General features: G+C 36.8%; 1 protein-coding gene across 2 annotated transcripts; it reads right to left on the reverse strand.

Moving 5' to 3' along the window:
* Window positions 1-13,534: 13,534 nt before the first annotated feature.
* On the reverse strand, window positions 13,535-15,053 carry LOC131076439 (probable WRKY transcription factor 26). 2 transcript variants are annotated; one of them, XM_058013621.2, is made up of 3 exons: window positions 14,569-15,053; window positions 14,339-14,479; window positions 13,535-14,007 (listed from the first exon to the last, which is right to left on the reverse strand). In XM_058013621.2, exons 1-3 carry the CDS (start codon window positions 14,832-14,834, stop codon window positions 13,764-13,766), a joined length of 651 nt encoding a protein of 216 aa, XP_057869604.1. In that variant the 5' UTR covers window positions 14,835-15,053; the 3' UTR covers window positions 13,535-13,763. The 2 variants fall into 2 exon arrangements, with proteins under 2 accessions (XP_057869604.1, XP_057869603.1); XM_058013620.2 differs by having other exon boundaries at window positions 14,339-14,482; window positions 14,569-15,046.
* Window positions 15,054-18,800: the final 3,747 nt, after the last annotated feature.

The raw sequence follows: 18,800 nt of genomic DNA on the forward strand, positions 1-18,800 counted from the left end.
GTTTTATACATTTTCAGGTAGATGACATAGTTGATTGTGACTATTTAAAAAATTGTAGGGTTCAGGGTTAATCTATAGGAAAATAAAAATAGAATTGTTTTCAAAAAAATCATTTACTCATGTTTCTCTTCCTCTCTTGGAGATACCTATGTTGGCAATTTGGAGGAATTGATTATGTGTTGCATTGATGGTTGTCATTGATGTCAACACTAGCTATTTTGTTGTCTACTGGGTTCCGATAGAGTGGTTGGTTAATGATGTTGATCTGGAGATCTTCTCCGGTATGTTCTGGCTGTTGGAGTTGGTTTGGATTGGTTATTCATGTGTTCCTGATGCATATCACATTCAGTTGGTTTGGGATTTGATGATCCATAAGCTATCATTTGTTCTAGTAACCCTTTTGGTTACCGGTAACGGTTTTACTGATAGAGCTTTGTTGAAGATCTTTTGATGAATCCGATAAGTGGTGTTGGTGCAACTTCTAGAAGGTTATCAGGATGTTGATAGTTATCTTATTCATGTTCTAGTTGATCGGTGGTGTTTCATTTAGCTTGTGGCGACCTATTATAGGTCCAGTCTTATTTTGTTAGGTTATGGACCGGTTTATGTAACGTGTTGGTTGATGCTCTTGATGCGTTATCGATTGGATTTATTGTTTGGTTTATGTTATTTCAATCTTAGGCCAACTTGGTTTATCATTCATTTGCGGGATTATGTAATAGATTTATTCTATTATCTTTTAGGTGGCTGACCTAATTGTTTAGGTCTCGGGTTGGTATAAATATGATGTAAGATCTCTTTGTAGATCATGGGATTATCAGTGTGTGAATAAAGTTGTAATCATATGTAGAGGTTTTGATCGATCATAGATGATCAAATTGGGTTTGTGTAAGAGGTTTAAGACCTGCAGTATTGAGCTTAACCGGAACTATACTCAGGCATAGGAGATGCTACTCTTGTAGTTCAATCTTCATTCTGTATTGTAGTCCGATGTTTTCTGTAGTTAGTGAGGTTTCTTTTGTGACGAGCACTACGCTCTAGGTTGATGGCCTTCCTGCATGGGCAGACCCCTTATTGTAATATTTATTCATCTGATTAGTGGATAGATATTGTGGGTCTCCAATCCCATCGTGGTTTTTCCTCTTTGAGGTTTTCCACATATAAATCTATGGTGTTATGTTGTTCATCTTTGTGGTTGCATTATTTCTTATTGTTATATGATTTTATGTTTACCAATTTCTATGTTGTTGTGTTAATAAGGTTAAAATTCATCATACAGGCAGAACACTGATTCACCCCCCCTCTCAATGTTCTTGAATCCTGGTGCCTTAGAGTAAGTCTGACAGCTTGAGGAAGATCCGCTATTCAAAATCTATGGAGATAAGTTTGAGGAAGGAACTTCAAGTAGCTCTTCAAGACTATGATGCTGAAAGGTTGAAGAACATGAAGCTACAAGATGAGTTGAGATCTATGAAGGAATTCATTTTTACTCTGCAAGAGAGGTTATCATCTCCACAAGCTAAAAGGAAAGAACTTTGTGATCAATTGCAAAATCAAGATGATGGAGAGAAGAATGCTTTAAAGGAATTATGTCAGAAGCTGAGTTAGGAGAATGGTGTCATGAAGAATGAAATGTGAGCCCTAGCCGTGAGGATGTCTAAGGAGATTGAATACTAGAAGAAGAATGAAAAAAATCTTGCTATATCTCTGAAAGATAGATCTGAGAAATGCATTAGGTTTGTGCATGAGAATGATGTGTTGAGAACTAAATTGGTACAATCACAAAATAATAAACAAGAGTTAGAAAGAATGGTTGCAGTCCTAAGAAGTGATCTGGATGCTACAAATGAATACAAAGACAATTTTAAGGCCAGTTCTTCAAAGCTTGATGAATTATTGAAGGATCAAAGAGACACTAGAGACACTAGAGGTCTAGGATTCGAGCATTGAGAAAGCTTTGGTACTGCAAATCAGGATGACACATCCGGTCAAATGGTCAACCAGAATTAGAGATCACCGGTAAGAAAACCCAATATACATAAATTTAATGGTAGATGCTTTGTTGATAATAAGTTTGGTCATATATTAAGTCAATACAAGAGTAGAGAAAATCAAAAATTTAATGTAGTTCCTGGTCAATGTTCAAATTGTAAAAAGTATGGTCATAGGACAGAAGATTGTAGAATGAGTGTGAGATGTCATGCATGTGGAAATTTTGGACATATGGCTAATCAATGTAGGTCAAAGAATGGTTAAGGATACAACAAGGTAATTCAAAAGAACAATGTTACTTGCTATGCATGCAACAAAATAGGACACATTGCCAAATATTGCAGAAGCAAGATAACACTAGAAAGGAATGACACATCCAATGAGAAGGGAAAGCAGAAGGTTGAAGATATCCAGAAGGAGCATGGGAAGAAGTGGGTTATGAAGTCTGAAGATCAATCGGCAAAGGGATATTCCCCGGTTAGTCAACTGACAGAGAAAATGTTCCTGCATCAGCTGGAAACTCATCTAGTATCTAAGGCATTTGCCTTAGGGGGAGGAAAATCGATGACTGATCTTGCATTACCCCTGGTAGTGGTCTAAAAGCCTATTTCAGACTTTGGAGAAGTCAGTTTGAAGATTAATCGGCGAAGATTTGTTGGATCTTGGATTTGGCTTGCTTTACTAGTAAGTCACTTTATGAGCTATGGTTTAGTCATACATCTACAATTAATTATTTTGGAATCTTTGGTAGTCAATTGGAAGTTTGATCCTAGATGTGATGAAGGGATATTTCTTGGTTATTCTAATGAAAGAAAAACATATAGATGTTATAACAAGAGATTGCAGAGAATTGTGGAGAGTGCTAATGTCAAGGTGGATGAGCAGTACAAAGGTCGAATCAGAACTTATGAGAGAGAACCGGAAGTGGAATGGTTATAACTGAATCGGTAGCACCTATACCAAAACAAAATATTGAACCAATTACCCTAGAAGATCAGAAAATTCAATAGTAACTAAAGATCAAAGCAAAGAAACAGAAAGTCAGAAGACTCCTAGGTATGTAAGGTTGAATCATTCAAAAGATTAGATAATTGGACAAGAAGAAGGTTGGGAGTTGATGATGTATGTTTAATTTCTTTGATTGTACCAGCATCAGTAGATGAAGCATGCAAGGCTAGATGTTGGATGTAAGCTATGGAAGAGGAATTGGATTAGTTAGAAAAGGAAACACATGGACTTGGATGTTATTTGAACTAGGCTTGATTGGTTTACAAAGGATATTCTCATAATGAAGGAATTGATTATGTTGAATCCTTGCTTTGATAGCTAGGATTTTCAGGTATGGTTTATGGCTTATGATGACTTTACACTATGTTCATATACAGATATGGATTGGGCTAGAGATATAGGCATTTGCAGTGATGTTTTCTATCTTGGAAAGAAACTTGTTTCATGGATCAGCAAGAAACAACCATTTACTTCTTTATCTACTGTTGAAGTTGAGTATGTTGTTGCTACTACTAATAGTACACAGGTTCTATGGATGAAGAAAATGTTGAAGGATATGAGGGTAGATTGCATAAACTAGTAGTTATTCAATGTGATAACTCTGCAAATGAAGTCAAATTGGTTTAAGGAGTCATTTGAGTACTTTAGAGACAGATTGGGGGTTTATGCCCCTCCGATAAAGACTTGAGTGATGTTGATTGGCATCAGCTCAACATGCGTTATAAAAACTATCATTCACTCTAGATTGATGTGTTGGTGCTACTACTGAGGGGGAGTAGTCAATTGTTTTTTTTAGAGGATTTATTATTTTCTTTGATGTTTATGTCATATTTTTGGCATTGATGTCAAAGGGGGAGAGATATTTATGTGAAAAAAAGGGCTTAACAGAGATATCAGTCAAAGGGGGAGGAACAAAATTATAGATTGATTATATCCCATTGGGGGAGTTTGGTTTAGGTCTATGGATGGTTAATTGGTACAAATATATTTGTTTTAGAACTTCATTGTCATATCATTTTGGGGAGATTGTTGGATGTCTTCCTTTGGGGGAGACTTTTTTGGCATTTCTTGGCACTTGGATGTTTTTCACATCTAGTGTTGCCATTAATGCCAAAGGGGGAGATTGTTGGAAATTTGGAGGAATTGATTATGTGTTGCATTGATGTTTGTCATTGATGCCAACACTAGTTGTTTTGTTGTCCACTGGGTTCCGATAGAGTGGTTGGTTTATGATGTTGATCTAGAGATCTTCTTCGATATGTTCTGGCTGTTGGAATTGGTTTGGATTAGTTATGTATGTGTTCCTGATGCGTATCACATTCATTTGGTTTGGGATTTGATCATCCAAAAGCTATCATTTATTCTAGTAAGCCTTTTGGTTACCGGTAAGGGTTTTATCGACAGAGCTTTATTGAAGATCTTTTGATGGATTTGATAAGTGGTGTTGGTGTGGCTTCTAGAAGGTTATTAGGATGCTGATAGTTATCATATTCATGTTCCATTTAATTGGTGGTGTTTTATTTGGCTTATGGTGACCTATTATAGGTCCACTCTTATTCTATTAGGTTATGGACTGGTTTATGTAAAGTGTTGGTTGATGCTCTTGATGCGTTGTCGGTTGAATTTATTGTTTGGCTTATGTTGTTTTGGTCTTAGGCCAACTTGGTTTATCATTGGTTTGTAGGATTATGTAACAGATTTATTGTATTATCTTTTAGGTGGTTGACCTAATTGTTTAGGTCCCAGGTTGGTATAAATATGATGTAGGATCTCTTTGTAGATCATGGGATTATGGTAATGGGATTATCTGTGTGCGAACAAAGTTGTAATCATATGCTGAGGTTTTTGTCGATCATAGGTGATCGAATTGGGTTTGTCTAAGAGGTTTAAGACCTCTGGTATTGAGGTTAACCAAAACTGTACTTAGGTATAAGAGATGATACTCTTGTAGTTCAATATTCATTCCGGATTGTAGTCCGATGTTTTCTATAGTTAGTGAGGCTCCTTTTGTGATGACCAGTGCACTATAGGTTGTTGGCCTTCCTTCATGTGCAAGCCCCTTATTAGAATATTTATTCATCTGATCAGTGGATAAATATTGTGGGTCTCTAATCCCATTGTGGTTTTTCCTCTTTTAGGTTTTTCATGTGTAAATTTGTTGTGTTATGGTGTTCATCTTTGTGGTTGCATTGTTTCTTATTACTATATGTGTTTATATTTACTGGTTGATGTGTTGTGTTAATAAGGTTAAAATTCATCATACCGACAAGACACTAATTCAGCGCCCCCCCCCCCCCTCTCTTAGTGTTCTTGGATCCCAACAACCTACACATGATAAAGAGAAGTAGATTTTGTTGAAATGACCCTTAAAATGATAAATACGTTAGTGAAAAGTGAATATAATGAAATAACCCATTAAATGACAAAAACACTATGCGATAATGCCTAAAAAACAAGTGGTGTTTCCACAATAGCATGTCCCACGTTTGGGACATCCTAATTTTTGAATAAATTACATTTTTTTAATAAACTTTAACGATTTCATCATTTGGGGGTTCCATATAAAATGTTTTAATTAAAGAGGGTTATATTGGATCCCTTTAGATCAAATCACCTTAGATGGAACCCCTCTAGTCCTAAATCATACTTGCAATATAGTGTCTTCTATACCTATGAAAATATTGACAAAAACCCAATCTTGTTTTTACTTTCTAGACATCAAATGAAAAGTCATTTAGAGACTTTATTTTGTAACAATGTAGCCTTTATTATAAGCTTCTAAAATGTATAATTTTGAATATATGTAATTTGATTATTTTACTTGTTCATCGTATATTAAGGTCTTTTTTCACACAAATGTAAAATAGAAAAACAAAGAAAAAAATTATAAAAATATGTGTGCAATACATATTTATGTCATTATTTCAACAATAAACAAAAGGTTCATTTAGATATCTACAACATGCACAATTTTTTATAAAAATTCAATTATTTAGTTTCAAAACGAAGATGGAATCAGATAATTAATTTGTACTTTCTCATTAGACAACTAATAGATGTTAAGGTTCTTGTAGATGATGATAATGCTAAAGCTATCCTTTTAAATAGTTTGCCTTCAAAATATAATAATGATTTTTTAACATTAAATCAAATAACTTCACAAACCTTAGAAGTTGCAATTTAAACCCTTTTATTCGAAGAAAATAGAAAAAAAGAAGATACAAAAGATGATTCTCAATAAAGAGAAAGCATTATATTCTCGAAGCAATAATAAAATATCATGGGAACTCAAATATTTTATTTTCATAAAAAGGATCAGAAAGCATGGGCTTGTAAAACTCAACCTAGTGATGTTCTCAAAGGAAAAGTCATATATTAGTCAAATAAAGGTAATTTGGCTTGTGTTGAGGATGACGATCCACTAGATAATGATGGTTGTGCTGAGAATGGATATGTAATTTGAGTCTTCTTGTTTGGAGGCTAGTGACACCAGAAGATGGAGGAATATCCATCATCTCAGTTTAACTTCTTACTTTGAGATGTTTCTCTGGATGAGAAATTAATTTTTTTTACTTTCTTGCTTTCCATGTTTTAGATTTGCTTGTAGAAGTTGATAGATTTGAAGAATACATATACTATTAAGATTGATTTTTGGAGATAGGTAAGGAGGTTGGTGTAGAGGTCAATATGGATTGTTGTCCAATGGGTTCACAAGACTATGATTAAGAGTTATACCCTTTTGAGTGTCATTAGACAACTTGATTGAGCTCTATTACAACTGAATATGGATTATTGTTGAATAATTTGGAAATTTGTGGTTCAAGAGTTTGAGAATGAGAATTTAAGAATTTAGCTTGAAGCTACACCCTTCTGAGGGTCACGAGGTAGCTTGATGGAGGTCCATTGATTAAGTATTTGTTTCTTCAAGGAAAGACCTTCTAAAAAAAATGTATTTATTTTGTGTAATCAACAAGTTTTGTGATTCAAACCTTGGCATGCAGGTTTTAATCGTTCGGAGGAGCTCCCGAATAGGGTTTCAGTGTGGGTTCGTTTACCGTATTTTCTAGTGGAATGTTGTCAAGAGGATGTGTTGCGGATGCTTGCCTCACTGTTTGGGAAACCACTGGGATCTTCAATGCAAACCCTGGCGAGAAAGGTAATGACTTTTTCTCGTATCTGTGTTGAAATTGACCTTAGTAAACCTCTGCTAGATGCTATAGATATTTGTGAGAGCTCTTATTCTTGGGTTCAGCAGTTGGATTATGAGACTACTATTTCGGTGCCATTTGTGTCATGAGTATGGTCATCTACAATGAAAGTGCCCTAGATATAAACTAGTGGTCCACCAACCTCAGCAGCTGGCCCATAACCTAGATGGGGCTAATAAAGGAAAGGTCTCTATGTCGAATGAGGTAGTGGGTGCTGATGGTTTTGTCTCTATTAAGACAAAGAACAGGAATAAAGGACAAAAGACATCCTTGCAGGAGACACATGAGGAGGATACCTTTAACAAATTTGAAACCTTGGATGACCTTAGCCAATAGGAAGTGAATCCAAGGTTAATCCCTTTGGATCAAGGTGCTTTAGGGGTGGTTTCGGGAAGCATGATTGGGGACTCTACATAGGCTCTGCAAGTGGTTGGAAGCCAACAAATGGAGATGGATCAACCAGTAGTCATCCAGTTGGGAACCACTTCTGATGTGGAAGTAAGTTTGGTTGGGGGGGAGGGTTCTTTGGCAGCTCAGAATTTGGAACCTACTAGGGTTAAAAGTAATAAGACCTCCGTACACCTGGGTCTTCATCAAAATGATATTAAGAAAGGTTCTTCGGAGAATAATTCGAAGGTTGGCGGAAAGAAGGATTTGGATAAGATCAAATTGATAGGGGAGAATTTGGTTGAGTCAAGGTCAGTAAAGACTCTGGATTCTCACTTTTCCAATCTTCTAAAATGATTGTGCTATCATGGAATGTAAGGGTCTTGAACAACAACCCTAGACAAAAATTTATTTGGGAATTGATTAGGAGTCATTCTCCTGATTTCCGTTTCCTACAGGAGACTATACTTTCTATGGAAAGTATGATGGGTGTGGTGCCAAAGTTGTGGGGACGAGGCGAGTGTTAGTGTGTTGGGGCAACTGGCTCCTCTGGAGGGGTGGCCTGCCTTTGGAACCCCTTGAGGATTCATCCTATTTTGTGGGTTGATTCTAGATCTTCTTTGTCTAGGGTTGCCTCTAGTCTTGAGACAGGGGAGTATATCTTGTTTACTAACATTTATGCCCCCACTGATCTTCAGGGTAAGCAAAATTTATGGTCTCACATTTCTTTTATGCGAGGGTTGTTCCCTTTTCATCCCTGAATTATGGTGGGAGATTTTAATGCTATTTTAGAGCTGTGTGAGAAGAAGGGTGGTGTTATGCCTCTGGAACCTTCTTATTTCCTTCTTTGGGATAGTATATCTTCATTGCATCTTGTTGACATTAAGCCTGGTAATGGTCTTTTCACTTGGAACAATAGGAGGGTAGGGGAGTATTGGATTGCAGAGAGGTTGGATCGCTTTCTGGTTTCTATTTTTTGGGTTGGTAGGGGATGGTCCACATGTTCAGAGATTCTTGACTATAGAGGGTCATACTACTGGCCCATAAAGTTGGTGTCTTCTTTGGCTCGGGTCACTCACTCTCCTTCATTCAAATTCCAGCTTATGTGGTTGTAGGATCCTTCTTTGCAGGATCATATTGCAGGATGGTGGAGGAAAGGGAGGCCAACCTTTGGCACTGCTATGTACACTTTTTCCAAGCAACGACAATTTTTTAAGGTTCAGCTTAAATGATGGAACTGCTAGTGTTTCGGGAATATTTTTCATGCTAAGAAAGTTGCTCAATTAGTGTTTAATAACATTACCAGGGAAATAAGAGAGCATGGTTTGTCGGAAGCCTTGCTTAGGGAGGAAGATAGCGTTGTCAAAGATTTAGAGGAATGGGAGCTTAGGGAGGAAATCTATTGGAAACAAAGAGCTCGTATTGATTGGCTTCAAGCGGGGGACAAGAATACTGCGTTCTTCTTCAATTTAGTGAAAGCAAGAAGACATGGCAATTCTATTCCTATTCTAGTCAATGATAGAGGTGAAAAGTGTTTATCCTGGTCATAGATCTCTAGGGAGACTTTACACTATTTTCGATCCATCTTTAGCAAGGATTCTCAAGCAGAATCGGAAGAGGAGAGTCAGGTGTTTTCTTGTATTCCTTCTATAGTTACTAGGGAGATGAACGAGCAACTTATGGGTCCTATTTTGCTGGAAGAACTTGAGAGGATTATTTTTCTCATGAGGAAAGGGAAAGCCCCTAGTCTGGATGAGTTCCGAGTTGAGTTCTTTCAAGATTTATTGGATATTATCAAATTGGAATTATTGGAGGTGCTCCAAGAGTCTCAAAGGAATAAGCAGATGCTTCATGCTTTGAATGTGACTTTCATTGCACTAATCCCCAAGTGTGATGAGGCTGACCGGTTAGGCCAGTTCCATCCTATCTTTCTTTGTAATGTGATCTATAAGATCATTTCTAAGTTGATAGCGGAGAGGTTCAATAACTGGCTTGGGGATGTCATCTCTGAGGAGTAGAGTGGGTTTGTGGAAGGTCACCCAATCTTGGATGGTGTGGTCATTGCTATTGAGGCCATCATTCTATAGTGGCTTCCAAGGAAAAAGCTATGTTTATTAAGTTGGATATGCCTAAGGCTTATGATAGAGTTAATTGGTCCTTTCTCCAGAATATCCTTAGAGCCTTTGGCTTTGTTGATGAATGGATTTAATGGGTAATGAGTTGTGTTACATCTACCTCCTTCTCTGTGCTAAGCAATAGAGATCATACAGAGTTGTTTGGTGCTTCTAGGGGTCTTCGCCAGGGGGACCCCCTCTCCCCATACTTATTCAATCTTCTGGAAGAGGGTCTGGGGAGGTTGATTAAGCATAATGTGGGTCTGGGTATTATTCAAGGTTGGAATTGGGGAAATGACCCGCATTCTCAATCCCATTTGCAGTTTGTTGATGACACAACCCTGATGGGACTAGCCTGGATTAGAGAAGCCTCGAACCTGCACAAAGTTTTGGATGTTTATCTTGTTGCCTCGGGTCAGATGATCAATGAGGATAAATCTTCCATTCTCTTCTTCAAGACACTAGGAAATATTCAAAGGAGGATTGCTCATGTCCTAAGATTCTAGGTTGGTTCTCTTCCCTTGACTTACCTGGGTATTCCTATCTCTACTAGTAACCCTCATAGGGATTCATGGTAGGGTATCTTGGACAAATTTTGCATGAAGGTTGAACATTGAACACACTTATGGTTATCCTTTGTTGGGAGGGTTCAACTGATCTAGTCAGTGGTTCAGGCTCTTCCGATTTATCGGTGTATGCTCCAAGTGGCTCCTAAGAGGTTCCTGAAGGCTTTGGATTCTCTAGCAAGGCAATTTTTATGGGTAGGCAACCTGTCCTCCTACAAATAGTCTCTTGTCAATTGGGACTTGGTGTGTAGCCCTGAGCAGTCGGGTGGGCTCAGGTTAAGGCAGTCTATTTTATTTAGGGAGGCTTTGGTGGCTAAATTGTACTGGAGATGGTGTGTTGAACATGATTGAGGTTGGGCTAGGATTTTGGCCTGCAAATACATGTAGAGGATCTCAAAGGAGGAAATCCCAAGGTATCTGCTTGAGGGAAAAGGTTCTTCGCTTTGGATTACTCTAAAAAATGTGGCTTCTCTTATAAAGGCGGGACTTTTTTGGATATGTAAGAGGGGGGAAGAGGTTCTTTTCTGGTTCAATTCTTGGGATGGGTATCCCCCCATCGTTGATCAGTTTCCCAATCTTGGGAAGCTTTGCTAGAGTTTCCTAGAGGTAGGTTGGTCCAGGGTGAGCGACTTTAAGACTTTTTATAGGTGTGGGAGTTTGGAGTTGGAGTGGTGGACGGATCCCAATGAATGGTTGATTGCTGGTATGGATGAAGAGTGTGTTGAGCTGTATGGCATTTTGGCTAGTAGACACTATAGCTCCCTTAAGGGTAGGGATAGACTTGCTTGGTCCCCGAATCCTAAAGGCATTTTCATTGTTGCTAGTGGATACCAGGAGCTTTTGTTCCAAAGATTACAGGGGAGGGAGGTGCCTTGGTGAAAAACATGTGTGGAAAAATTTTTCTTGGCCAAAGTGTAACTATTTCGCTTGGACTTTGGCTTTGAACATAAGTCTTACTTGGGACAACATTCGTAAGAGGGGATTCCTTGGGCCTTCCATTTGTGTTTTATGTGGTAATGGGGAGGAGGATTCCTCAAAACTATTCTTTAGATGCCCTTTCTCGCTGCTAATTTGGCATTACTGGAGGGGGGTGTGGAAGCATCCTTGTGTTCACGTAGATTCTTTGGTGGAGTTTTGGAGCAGGTTGGGTAGGCCTCCTATCTTGTCCTATTTTCTATAGACTCTCTGGCATATTGGGCCCATTTTCATTCTATGGCAGATTTGGCTGGAGAGGAATAGGAGGATCTTTAGGGAGGTCAGATTGTTAGTTTAGCAAGTGTGGAATAGAATCATTGGTATTATTCAGAAGATAATGGAAGCTAAATGTGTCGTGAATTTTCCTCTAGATAGAGGAGAGGCTGATATTGTGAGTAGGTTGGGTCTACAGGAGATGACACCCACCTTGGCATGTGTCACGTGAAGTAGACGTGCAATGAAGAAGGTTCAAAGGCTGGGAAGGTGGATGCCCCCCTAGAATGACTCCACCAAGATTAACACCGATGGCTCCTCTAGGGGTAATCTGGGCTCTGCTGGGATTGGCGGTGTTGGTAGGGATAGTAGGGGTGAGGTAGTTTTCTTCTTCTCAGTGCATAAAGGGTGATAGTCTAATAAATTTATGGAGGGATTACCAATTTTATATTCCCTAGAGCGAGCCTTGGAGTTGGGGTGGCGACAGGTTATCTGCGAATCAGATTCGCAAATTATTGTTAACTTGTTGATTGAGCAGAAGGTGAGTGGGGTACATTGGCAGTTGGTAGGGATCGTTCACCAGATTCTTGAAATTAGTTCTATGATGGAGAAGGTGTCTTTCATCCACATTCCTCGTGAATGGAATAGAGTAGCTGATTGTTTGGCCAAGTGGGCCTCGGAACATGATGATGATTGGAAAGTTGAAGGTTGGGAGCAACTCTCCCCGGATCATTGTCAGGACCTGCATAAGATATTTGTTGAGGATATGGATAGTTACGAAGCCAACTAATTTTGGGTTGGGCTTGTGGTCCCCCCTAGGGCCTTGAGACTATGGTTCTCTCTTGGGTTGGGTTTGTGTTCCCCTCAATGGGCTCTAAGACTTTGGTTCTCTGTTGTAATTCTTGATTTTGTTCTTCAATAAAGTTTTTACCCCTTTATTCCAACAAGTTTTGTGATGTAATCCTTAAGGGCAGGTCCCTTGGCAAGGTGAAACTAGATATTTTAGGGATATTGTTGTAAGAACAATGTAGTAGGGGGAGTGTTGGAAAATATTAAATTATTGTTATATTGCCAATTATGGTACAATTGAACTGTTATAGTTATTGAACCATCCATTTCCTCCTGTTTAAATATGTGTTATAGTCATCAATGAGATCAAGGTATTCCACTCTTTCAATTATATTTTAAAATGCTAGGGTATATAATAAGCATTTTTAGGACTATTTTAGCTTTGATCTTAAAATGGAATAATATTTTACATCCAAATCACGTGTTCTTTTCTATTATCCTTTAGTCTTTTTCATTACCACAAATTGAACCCAATCAAAGTTCTCAACCTAGAAGAACTTTTATTTGTAACTGGATAATTACCATAATAGTTTTAAATATTGACTATCCTTGATCATCAATAAAAAGAAATGATTCCAATGAAACAAACAAAAAAGTCTACACTGTGCCAAATGAGGAGTGCATGTCTAGAATTGTATCAAGGAAAAGTGCATGAATATTCATATTTTGAATATTCCACCCTTTATGAGCTATAGTTTTGCATTGAGTTCTAAACATGAGGCATATCCAATTTTCTTATTTTCAATATCTGAACAAGTGAAATAAGTACTATATAAGTTTTCATTTATATCATTATTGCAAGCATTAATCAATATTTTATTTATATTTAATTTTTTAAAATTAAATTTGTGTGGACAATTTATTACTTGTACCAATTTATTTAATTTATTTAAATAAATTTAGTTAACATAAATTAATTTATGATTATTTTTCTTGTCAAATATAAAATAATCATTTTATCGTCCAACAATTAGTATTAAAATATGTATTAAAATGCACTACTTTTTATTTAAAAAATAAAAAATTCATATTCTAACAATTTCTTGGTATTTATTACTAATATAAGAGTTATTCAGTTTTTTCTAAAAAATATGAGTTATTTACCGTAATTGTGAGCAATTTTTCTTCATCATCATGGGAAAAAAATGTTTTTCAATCATTGCTTTTACATATCCACAACCAATAAGCATTGAAATTAAAAAGCCTTTTACAAGGAAAAAAGTTGAGAACGCCAAGGACTGGCATCGCATAGAAAATCCAGATTGATTGCCCATACACATCCTATGGAGGAATAGACCATATATTGTCTATAATTATGTACATATAATTTAACAGCTACCTGACTTCGACAAACAGTAAGACTGAAATATATAGGAGACCGATCAACATTGTATGTAATAATAAACGCCCTGAAACTACTTGTGCACTGATGTAATAATTAAACTGGCTACTTAAGTTGTATTCATGAACATAAATTCTGGTTGATAAGTGGAAGTGTAAAAAAGAGGAGGAGATTGATCGAAGGAAGCGTGGCGTGGGACAACAACAAAGGGCTTTCGTATATAGTAGACTATGGAGGGACTCTGATGATTGTGTTTTCCCTCATACGTGGTTATTACAATTCCTTTGTCATTTGCATCCCGTTCCACCCTCTTCTTCACGCAACACTGGCTATCGGCGCACTTGTAGTAATTCCTGCACACAATTAAAATGATGGGCGTGATCATTAACAGTTTTCGACATTATCAATATTTTCGAACATATTTTATTGATCTATTATCGAGATAATAAAGAGTTTAAAAAGATAATCCTTTAAACAACATTTCAACCGCGATAATCCATCCATCATCAGCATTATAGAGATTTTAGAAGATAAAAAGAAATGTTTTTCCAACTCTCTATCATTCTATGCTATGAAGAAGACTCCCACAATCTGATCTAAAAACAACACTCTATCATTCTATGCTATGAAGACTCCCACAATCTGATCTAAAAACAATAACAATGATGAGACTAAGCAAGGCACCTGGGATTGGGGCTGTTCTTTACTTTTTTCCTCCCATATTTGCGCCACTTATACCCGTCTTCCAGGGTGTCAGATTCAGATCTCGTCTTAAATGTATATCGTTCACCTCTTTCAAACTTCCTCTTGCTGTCCTTCCCCTTGCTTCTGTTTCATGGTATTAGATGAGAATAGAAAACATATACTAAAACCCAACAAAAAGAATAAACTCAAATTCTGGTTAAATCGCTTACGAGGTTCCCTCGGATAGACCCGTTGTGGCGACAGCAGATTTGCCCGAATGTAAAGGGAGAGTTACAGGTGGAGGAGGTGTTATGTGAAGATGGGGTTTCACAAATTTTTGCTCCATCTCATCCGATTCATTTTCACTGAATGAAAGAAAATCGTTAGTCTGAAAGGACTCTGACTCCAGATCGAGCGTCTGCGCTTTTGCTACTTCTAAGTATGTTTGCTGCTTCACAGTCGGAGCCATGACAAAATATCTTTCTTTTCTCTGCATACAATCTCTCAAAGCTTACTCTCTTTCTAGATCAGGTAAAGGAATACTTTAACATATAAATATCAATGACTGGGTGGGATGAGGAAAAGAATGAGAAAGAGGCATTTTCGACTGGTCTTGACTCTTGGGAAAGACCGCTGTAGTTTGAAGGCTGCTATTTCGAGGAACGTGTGTTTCACGAAGGCAGGAGATTTCGTCGCAGATGTCCCGGGTCCATCGTAATTGCACGTTGAGCGTTTGTGTGGTGGAGCTTCAATGATGAATATGATATTTGTTGTGATATATGCTGAGTATTTGCGTAACGTGCACGACTCGTTGAAGTTTCTACAATAAAAAGGGATGTGTTCTCGGACTTTTCGCCCTCGTTTGGACCACGTCGAATTAGATTAACATTGAAGGGAGTGTGGGTCTTCTTTTTAATGTTTTTGGAATGGAAATGTTTTGCCACCATGGACCGTTTCTTTCGGCTATTAGATTTCCACTTGAGTTCCTCACATGGTATTTCCACCCGAGTTCCTCACATGGTATTTCCACCCGAGTTCCTCAAATTGGTACGTCGGAGTCGCTCTATGTTTGACTAATGAAATTATTAATTAGATTCAATGGACAGGAGTTTCCTAGTAGTCCCCTCGTTTTTTATTTGTTTTCAATCAAGTCTATAGATTGTTTTTACAATTTTACAGGGGAACATAAACTTATATTGGTATCTTTTGGTAAAGTGAAGGATTTAGGAGTATCTTTAGGAGTATTCATTTGTCATAATCATTTAGGGCACAATTTCAATTTCATATTTTATTTATTGAATTTTAAAGAAATTTGAATTATAGTAGATGAGATGAAATAAGAATTTGGGCTTTGTTGAATAGCACAATCAAGGAACATATATCATTACCCTCATCAATTGTGTCCAATCAATTGAGGTACAACTCTTTGGAGTAGTCCTTCATTTTCAATTAACAAGGTATTCAATGTTTCACTTTAAAACTTATAGTTAAGGATTCAAAATCACTTACAATATCATTTCTACAGTTAATTTGCAATATAATTTTTAATGGATGTTTGGTCTTTGGAAAAACAAGGCAAAACTTGATCCCTAGTAGGTTCTTTGTGATCTATTCAACTTCACCAATAAACCAAAGACCACTTGACTATTTAACCCATTTTCTTTCGAATCAAAATTTGAAGGATGTTGTGGAGATATGAGAAGATGGGTTTGATTCAATTTTACATATCCCAACTTTTTTGTTTGTTTCACTTATTAAAAGAGGATAAATTAAGTCTAAAGATAATGATTTTATAATGCCATAGGAAATAAAAACTCCTTACATGAACATCCTAGATAAATTATTTAAATCACAATGTTAAATAAACATAAACTACGATAATAAGTTGGGACTAGAATAATCAATGAATAATTGAATAAAATTTATAGAGATTAAATGTTTACTAATTATGTTGAAATTTAGATGGAGGCATATATTGTTGAAGGTGTCAAGAATTGATTTACTAATGTCTTTGAAATTATAATGGATTGTTTAATGGATGCATTAGAATATGTAAACTAACTATATTTTACTATAAGACGAATTTGCATCTATGAAACTAATATTTTAATTTTTAGTGTTAGTGAGCTTAACATGTGGAAATGAGCTAAACCAACAAGATTTAATTAATAAATAATTAATATTTAGGAACTTCATAGGGAAGGTTTTTTTCTTTCTTGGTCAAGACCGTAGGTAAAGAAATTAAATAATTATGATAAAATATTGAAGATTGTTAGATTCAATGACAATCCAAAGACATTGAGAGGGGGGGGTAAATTAGTGTGTAACCAATGAGAGAAATATTTAAACTTATTTATAACTTTGCAACCCAAATCAATGTACCGGTAAAGAAGAAATAATGCAGCAAAGAGAAATAACAGAGACAGCATAAATGCACACCATAAAACAAGATATTTTAACGAGGAAACCCGGTGTGGGAAAAACCTCGGTGGGATTTGTGACCCACAATATTTACTCACTGGCCAATATGAATAAATATTACTTACAACAGGGGCCTGCACAAGCAGGAAGGCCAACAACCTAGAGCTCATTGCTCAGTAGAAGAGTCTCACTGACTACAAAATGGATAATTAAATGCAGTACAATGTACTGCTCAAAATATCATCTCTAATGCCTGGTTCAGTGCCGGTTTAAGCTCAGTTAGATACCTTAACTAGAAACCTTTCACTGTCTTACATATACGAACAATAATAATCTATCCTATTATTTCATCATCTATCACTGTCAAAAATGATCTATAAGATCTCATACATATATGAGTCTTTACAATATACCAAGTCGGCTTACAAATAATTAATTACATTTACAATATAATCCGTATAAACAAATTTGTTTCATGTCGGCCTGAGAGCCAGTATACTCCATTGCCGGTGTAATCTAGATGCAGGTGCTAGTGCTTGTCGGTGTATGAAGTTTGCGATGTTGGTGCCTGTGTATAAACCTGTTACCGGTTGGTTGCCATCAATGACAACATCAACCATATTCTCATAGAGTGTAGAATGTCAACAAAGATAACATACAAGTATGTTTTATAATTTAGATGATGATGCATGCTAAGAGTGCAATTAGAATACTTTAGTTATACTCTTTATGGATGTATTATAAGTGCTCTTGAATTTGAGATTCCAAGTGATACTAATGAATTAGGAAACACCCTTGAATATATAAACATAAGAAACAAACTCAAAGACAAATTGTAGCCTAGGTCAACTCAAAATAACTAGTCTTAAAAGGTCAATAAAAAGTTTAGTTTTAAATTTTAAATTTTAAAATTTTAAGGTTAAGGTATAGATGCAAAGAACAACTTGGGTTAATAATGTATTTGCAAATACAAACAATGGTGGGGAATAGGAATCTAGGGATTAATAATAGTTCCAAGGGATGAATAATGATGGATGTTCGGATTAGGTGTTGTAAGTTCTTCCAAAAATTAAATTATTATTATGCTGTAAATTAAATATATATTTAGTATGATGCATCTAGGAAATGTGTTTAGGGCCACATTAGCTATTTATTTGGGACATAGCTACTTTGGCTCCAAAATGTGATTATCAAACTCAAGTTATTGACATTTAAAATCATAGCCGTTACTTGTAGAACATGAGATACCACTGAGAGGGGCATGAATCAATGGATATCAATAACCTTAAGCCTTTTAAACTTGTCTATGTGTACCGGTTAGAAATTTCAAGACTAAGGAAGTATACTACTGAGATAAAGGAGATGATCATAAAACAAGCACACACAAAGGCACATCACATAACACCAAATATATGAGGAAAACCCAATGTGGGAAAAACCTTGGTGAGAAAAGTTGTTGGAGTCCTTTGCTCCAATCAGCCTCATAATAAAACAACTATATTACAATGATTTAGGGCACCAACCTAAGGAGCACCAACCCCTACTGATTTAGGGTACCAACCAAAGGAGAACCAACCCCTACTGATTTAGGGCACCAACCCAAGGAGCACCAACCCAAGGAGCGCCAACCGAAGGAGCACCAACCCAAGGAGCGCCAACCTAAGGAGCACCAACCCCTGTATCAAGTACCAACTCAGTGATTATAATGACTGTAAATAATACAATGGTAATACTTTGGTTACAAATGAGTTTTGTAACCTCTGTAATTAATTCTCTCTTTCGGTTCAACTCTTCTCTTTTAGTTCAACCCTGCTCTGTTCTTTGTTGGTTTTCTGCTTACCCTCTCTTTCTAATTCTCCTCCCACTATCCTTCTACCTTGCTGGATCTTCTCTTAATCACACTCCATCTTACCAATTGAATCCTCTTTCTCTGACTATGCCTCTGCTCTACCGGTACTCTAATCACTCTCTACACTCACTCACTTTCTAATGCCTTATTATCGATTCAAACACTACCTGTTCACTTTACTGTCAACTCTAA

The sequence above is a fragment of the Cryptomeria japonica genome, chromosome 3 (genome assembly GCF_030272615.1).
Source record: "Cryptomeria japonica chromosome 3, Sugi_1.0, whole genome shotgun sequence".
Classification (NCBI taxonomy): Eukaryota; Viridiplantae; Streptophyta; class Pinopsida; order Cupressales; family Cupressaceae; genus Cryptomeria; species Cryptomeria japonica.